Below are 6,435 nucleotides of genomic sequence, written 5' to 3'. Positions count from 1 at the left end.
TACTGCCGTAACCCCTGCCACAACTGCTGTTGTCCTTTTACCGTGACAGGAAATAAATAGATCTCACCGCTCTGTTCTTATTGTCACCGCCGCTGCTGTGCTCTCCGCTTGCTTAGTCTTACTGCATGTGCTTTCTGTGGCAGCCGTTCAGTTTTTTTACTGATCTACTCTCTTTCACTGCTTCCTCCTCCGTATCCACTACCATGACGTCGATAACACTACACACTTGGCATGACATCACGAAATGACGGAGAAAGGTTATTCGGTGACAAAGATATCTAAAAAGGAGGAGGAGGAGGAGGAGGAGAGAAAAATAGAGAAAGATAATGAGAAAAAATGTAAATGATAAGAATATTTTTTTTAATTTTGATTTTGAATTTAAAATTTAAAATTTAAAATTTTACGGGAGTGCATACATGCAAAAGTAAACCGAAAAAGAAAGATTAAAAAATCAAATATGGTCATAAAAATTGTGGTGTAATGAGAATGGTTTGATGTAGGGATGTTATTGTAATAAAAGTTATGATCATGAAAATTGTGGTTAATGAGAATAATTTGATTTAGAAATGTTATTGTAATAATAGATGAATACATGTAATAAAAATTAAGAATGAACCTAATAAATGACAAGTAAAAATTTCACTATGGGAATAACCTTTTTTTTTTAATGTATAACATCTCGAATTTTTAAAAATTAAATAATTAACTATTTATAAGCTAAAATATTATATTGAGATGTGGTTTTTAAAAAAATTATTTTTAACAAAAATAATTAAATAAAATTTTATGATTATTAAAATTTAATTTAATTATTATTTATTCTATTAAATTTAAATTATTTATCAAAAAAATAATGTAATAAAATAAAAATTAAATTTTTTATTATTATTATTATTATTATTATTATTTTTTTTTTCCCATGGCCGAAGCCTTTAAAGAAACAAAAGAAAAAAAAAAATGGAACTTATGCATGTATACACATATTTAAAACCAAGCCACGTTGCCTTTATATATATAAAACACAAATGACTCATGTTTCCTTACTTCCATTAATCAACACTTATACTTCATTCATTTCTTCCTTAACCACCGAAAGGAGTGACCGAGAGAGAAGAGAGAAACCATGAAAATCCCTTGAGTTTTCGGCTTCGATTTCTTGTGATCCGTAACTCCAATAAAAAATCTAATCCGGTAAAAGTATTTGTATTTTCTTCTTTTACACATTGGCGTTACTTTTGTTCGGTAGAAGTTAATGGTGATGTAACTCCTCTTCCCTTTGAATTCGACCAATTGAAATTATAGAAAGTACAGATGATTTTTGACGTTTTCATTTTCAGCGGCTCGGTCAAAAAGTTTTTCTGAAGCTTCCGTTGTTTTGATTTCGTATAGAGGTAAAGTTTTGGTAACTTTATAATAATTAAATGTGAATAATATATATATATATATCTTTGTGATTAAGTGAGTAAAAGTAAAACCTTTCCGTTTTCTTAATTAAACTTTCGGTTCGTACTCGCGAAGGTTCGATATTAAATAAACATAATATATAATTAAAGGAATAGAAGTAAGTAGTGTTCAAACTTTTAGTGCGATCATGAGGTGCTAAAAATTAGGGTGTTACACAATGTATGTTATAGGATTATATATTAATATGAATTTAGCTAACATGAGTCCTAAGAACACATGTTAAAATTACAAAAGTAAAAAACTTTTATTGAAAATATAAAAAATTTAAGTTTTTAATGTATTTATTTTGCTTGTATTAAATGAAAATATTTAAAATTTTTTACTAATAGTAGACTTATCATACATTTTTAAATCAAATGTTAGCTAAATTCTAATAATATATTTTTTAGAAGAGAAAGTATAGGGAGCCAATGACCTAAGCGTACAATGCGTACAATGAAGGTTTAGAAAGTATTAGAGATATGATTATTAGTGTTATATTGTCCTGTCAAGTTACGTTTTTGGGATGAGTGGTTTCAGGACATGGCATTAGAGTTCCATATTCAGAAGGTCAAGAGTTCGAACCTTGGTGAACCCAAAATTAGTTTTTTATAATATGAGATGTTTATTATCCCTTGGTCATTGTACACATTGTACGTTTAGGCCATTGACTCCCTAGCACTACAGAATTACATAATATTTTTTAAACAAAAGACAATAATTGAAAAATAAAAATAGATCATTTCAATTTTTCAATTAATATTATTACATATGAATTTTTATTATATAATATTTTTATATTTTTCCTAATCCTACTTAAAAAGTACATTATAAAATATCACATTTTATCTTAAAAAAATAAATAAATAAAAAATATTATAAAACTAATATAATTTATTATTTTTATTCAATAATTAATCAATAATATCTATAAATATTAATTAAAAATATAATATTAAACTATTAAATTAAAAATATTAAATTATTCACTAAAAATACTGACCAAGATAAATTAAAATCAGTGTCTTGAGCTTTTCTTTTAATAAATAACCAGAGCAACAATACCGAAACGGGATCACCAACAATCCAACATACACAGGCCAACACTAGACACCTTCTATTGCAAACTCTATCCAGTATCCAGATTCCACAGGCCGAACCCCAGCAAGGAAGCAAGCACAAAACGGTGGTTTCGACTTTCGACGACCAAAAAAAAAAAAAGAAACCGAAGGAAGAGGATCTCTCCCACGCAACCATTTCCAACACACACAAAACTGAAACGAGACATGAGAGGGCCAACTGAGAGGAGCCCCACCACTGCCACCAACACCAACACCAGAAGGTCAGTCTACATCAACACCGCCGCCCTTGCAGGTCCATCCCTGGACCCCACTGCTGGGTTCCACCAGATCCGTCCCCCTTTCCACGCCACACTCCCTCACTTCCTTCAGAAGCCGCAAGCTCTTCCCTTCCTCCTCTGCTTCCTCCTCATCCTCACATGGATCTCCTTCACCATCCACCATTCCTCTTCTTCCTCCTCCGCCCGCCTCCAACGCTTTCCGTCGCCGCTAACGGAATCAACCCGCGAAGCCGATAGAATGGCCAACCTTGTTAGGTTCAGCTCCTCCGTCCCCTCCCCCGTCGCTAAGGACACCCGCGGTTGGCTCCTCGACCCTATCTCGCTAGCTCGAGCTTCTGGCATTTTAGGTTTTTTCTTTTTCCCCTCTAACTTCGGTGTTTCTCATCATTGCCTTTTTAGTTAGAGATCGGCATGTCAAATTGTATCGTAGTTTTTAATTGAATATCGTTGAACATGTATTTAGCCATCTGTTTGGTTCATAGATTGGAGATTAGCATATTTATAATGTGATTATGCGAAGGAGCAAGGTCAAATTGAAGTTGAGAATTTTTGGGTGGAGTAATTTGGTGTCTCGTTCATTTTGAGAATAGTTTGCATTTTAGGTTTTTTTTTTTTTAATGAGGATTTTGCATTCTTGTTATGATCTGTTTCCTAGTTTAGTGGATTTGTTGATGTATTTGAGTGTTTTAACGGAGACTTAGATGTACGATGTGAATCTATGTTTTGTGGCCATTGGAATTTGAAAGGGAAACGGTGGTTGGTTCTCTGCAGGTGGAGCTCTCACTTGTGCTTCGGTTCATATAGGAGAGATTCGGCCTGGCAGGTTGAGAGGGAATCATAGGCATCATGATTGCAACGAGACATTTGTCCTTTGGGGTGCCCTAACCAAATTTAGGGTAAGCTTTATGGGATTCTATATTTCTATTATTTTATTAACATTTATTTGTACTTCATATGTCTTGAGATATTTCTCACTATTTATTGTTAAGTATAGCAACTCTTGCAGCGAGTAAAGGAGTTTTAACAGCATGATGTAATTAATTATTAGTTGCAATTGCAATTCTAAAAAATCTCGGAGGGAAAAGCTCTAAAAAGGATGAAAGAAAAAGGAGGGTGGGAGTGTTAATTGATGAGGCTGCCATAGTTCCATTGCTCTGGGTTGAAAAGTATTTCATCTGACACAATTTGTTGATGTTGCATCAGGCTTAAATGAAGAATTGCATTGCATCTGCAGAACATTTCATTGTTTACTTTGTGTTTTTGTTTGTTGGGTATAAGAGAATCAGCGATTCCTTGTTTAACACTGCAATCACTATTTGTTGAGCATCGGGTTAGATTGGTTGTTTTACACTGCAATTACTATTTTCCAATTTTTACCACCAAAGTGTACTTGATCCCTAAATGTGTCCTGTGGGGCATTTCTAACGCAAGGCCAATGATGGATGCGAAGAATTTCTGAAAATTAAACCCACTCCCATACTATCACATGGCTGAGATTGGTGGAAAGGACCTAATGATGTTCACAGGTTCTAATTCTCACTGTCTACACCAGAGTCCTAATCCCTAGTTTAGTGCAGAATTCTAGTTTCAGGAAGTAGCATGGTGTGTGAACAAGATGTTGGCATTCACATTTCTTTGTATTATTTATAACTTTTTACTTCTGAATATAATTCCCATTCATGACTTGCAAGTCTAAACCTGTCTGCAGTTGGAGAATAGTGAGGTAACTGATACTGGTTACGCCGAAGTGATCATTGGTGCAGATGATATTGTTGTTGCTGCCAGCCCCAGTAATACGGCACATGCTTTGGTGAACATAGATCCGGTTCGGAGTACATTCTTTATAGGATGCCAGGACAACACTATAAACTATAATGCTTCAAGTACCGACTTCAATGTTTGGAAAGATCTTTAAGACGCCTCACTTCATGAAAATCATGAAGATGAAACTCTAAAATGAATGTGAGGATTACTTTTAGTGGGACATTACTGCACAGAATGAGAGAGTTAGCCTTCAAGTTGTTTTATGTATTTAAAAGTGTACATAGCTCTGACACAAAATCACTTGGTGAATGTGAGGTTTTTACAGGGTACAAGCTAGTCAGATAAGAGAATTGAAAAGGTACAGTTTTTGAATTTTCTGTGTTACATATTTTCCCCTCAGGGTTGGTACATGGATTTATTACAATTTTCCCCGAACAACCATATACATTTTGGATGTTGGCCAATTTACAGACTTCCATTATACATGTTCCTTCAATGTAAATAAAGTGTTCCTTCCATTATGTTTTTTTTTTTTTTGTTTCTCCATGGGAAACCTGATTTGGTTATTCCCAAATGAGGGCACAGAATAACTGTCTGAGCTGTTTACATGATTTGGAGCTAATTAATTTGGTATAATTAAACGGGAATAGATGTTCTCACCCTTTTTTTTAACAATTGTGAGAATAAAGTGTGATCTCTCACTAACCAAGAGAAAACATGAGAGAAAAAACATTGAAGAGTTAGAAATGACATTTTATTCCCTCAATTGTTAAAAAAATTTGAGAGGATTCATTTCCTAATTAAACAACTATGTTTAATACAGTAAAATTAGTTACTAAAATTAATCACTAGTATAAAATACATGTTGAAATATAAATTACATATTAAAAATAAATTAAGCAACAAATGTATTTATATGCAATTACATGGTAATTAATTTTTGTATATACATAATTTAAATTAAAAATTTGATGTTAAAATATGATCTATTTAAAATACTTTCGGCCTGTGCACACGTTTTTCTCTTCTCTATCTTCTTTCTTTTTCCAACAACCTAAATCAAAATAAAGGAAGAGTAAAATAAAAAATAAAGGATTCAATTCATTATTAGTTGTATCTCAAATTTCGCTTCAAAATCCTTGTTGATTTATAAATAAAATCAATTTTGGGGAAATTACACACTGGGAGTTAAACTGACTTTGAAATCATCGTTAGTTTAAGGTATGTGCATGTAAAAATGTAGTTAAACACACTAATTCAGGTGCAGGTTTGGCATAGCCTAATTTGAAGCTTTCAGGGATGAAATTGCTTTTTTCTAAAGATTTTCACAACATTTGATTACAGAAATGCTGATCGATCAGAAAATTTGCCAGAACTTGGCATGCAATTAGATTACGTAACACATAATATCAGTCTTTGCCTGTCACATTTTCAAAATTTCAGTTTATTTTCTGTTGATGTCAGGTGTTTATGTATTACTTTTGATTTGATTGTAACCATTTTGGATGTCACTACTCACTACCATGTTATGTTGTTATACATCTTGTAGCGGCGTTCTAAACATGGACACTGATTGAGATAATCATTTCAAATCCTATTCATTATAACGAATTTTAATTAAGATTAAGAACTGATCGCAGTCTCAAATCAAATCAATTTTGAGAATTGTGTTATTGATTTCAAGATGGAACTTGCTAGTGCATTATCACGTGCAAGACAAGAACTTATCGTGTCCCGATTAGATAGAGACATTTCATTCTATGGTATATTACATAGCCTATTACCCGATATAAGATGCTAAAAATATTTTTTTATTAAAATATAAATCACATTTTAAATAAAAATAATACTTTTTAATATCAAAATAA

General features: G+C 32.5%; 1 protein-coding gene across 1 annotated transcript; it reads left to right on the top strand.

Annotated features, from left to right (window-relative positions):
- The first annotated feature begins 1,078 nt into the window (after positions 1-1,078).
- LOC107604729 (RmlC-type cupin) lies at positions 1,079-5,088 on the top strand. Its single transcript, XM_016306385.3, has 4 exons — positions 1,079-1,391; positions 2,498-3,150; positions 3,575-3,699; positions 4,512-5,088. Exons 2-4 carry the CDS (start codon positions 2,730-2,732, stop codon positions 4,716-4,718), a joined length of 753 nt encoding a protein of 250 aa, XP_016161871.1. The 5' UTR covers positions 1,079-1,391; positions 2,498-2,729; the 3' UTR covers positions 4,719-5,088.
- The last annotated feature ends 1,347 nt before the right edge of the window (positions 5,089-6,435 follow it).

The sequence above is a fragment of the Arachis ipaensis genome, chromosome B6 (genome assembly GCF_059453495.1).
Source record: "Arachis ipaensis isolate K30076 ecotype BB chromosome B6, ASM5945349v1, whole genome shotgun sequence".
Classification (NCBI taxonomy): Eukaryota; Viridiplantae; Streptophyta; class Magnoliopsida; order Fabales; family Fabaceae; genus Arachis; species Arachis ipaensis.
Note: the sequence above shows the minus strand (reverse complement) of the source record. Positions and strands in the feature narration are given on the sequence as shown.

Bases quoted from the DNA above. Each gene is read 5' to 3' on its own strand.
- LOC107604729 (XM_016306385.3), top strand. From the start codon at position 2,730: ATGAGAGGGCCAACTGAGAGGAGCCCCACCACTGCCACCAACACCAAC. The intron at 3,151-3,574 runs GTTTTTTCTTTT...GGTTCTCTGCAG, and splicing joins TCGAGCTTCTGGCATTTTAG to GTGGAGCTCTCACTTGTGCT. The intron at 3,700-4,511 runs GTAAGCTTTATG...ACCTGTCTGCAG, and splicing joins GTGCCCTAACCAAATTTAGG to TTGGAGAATAGTGAGGTAAC.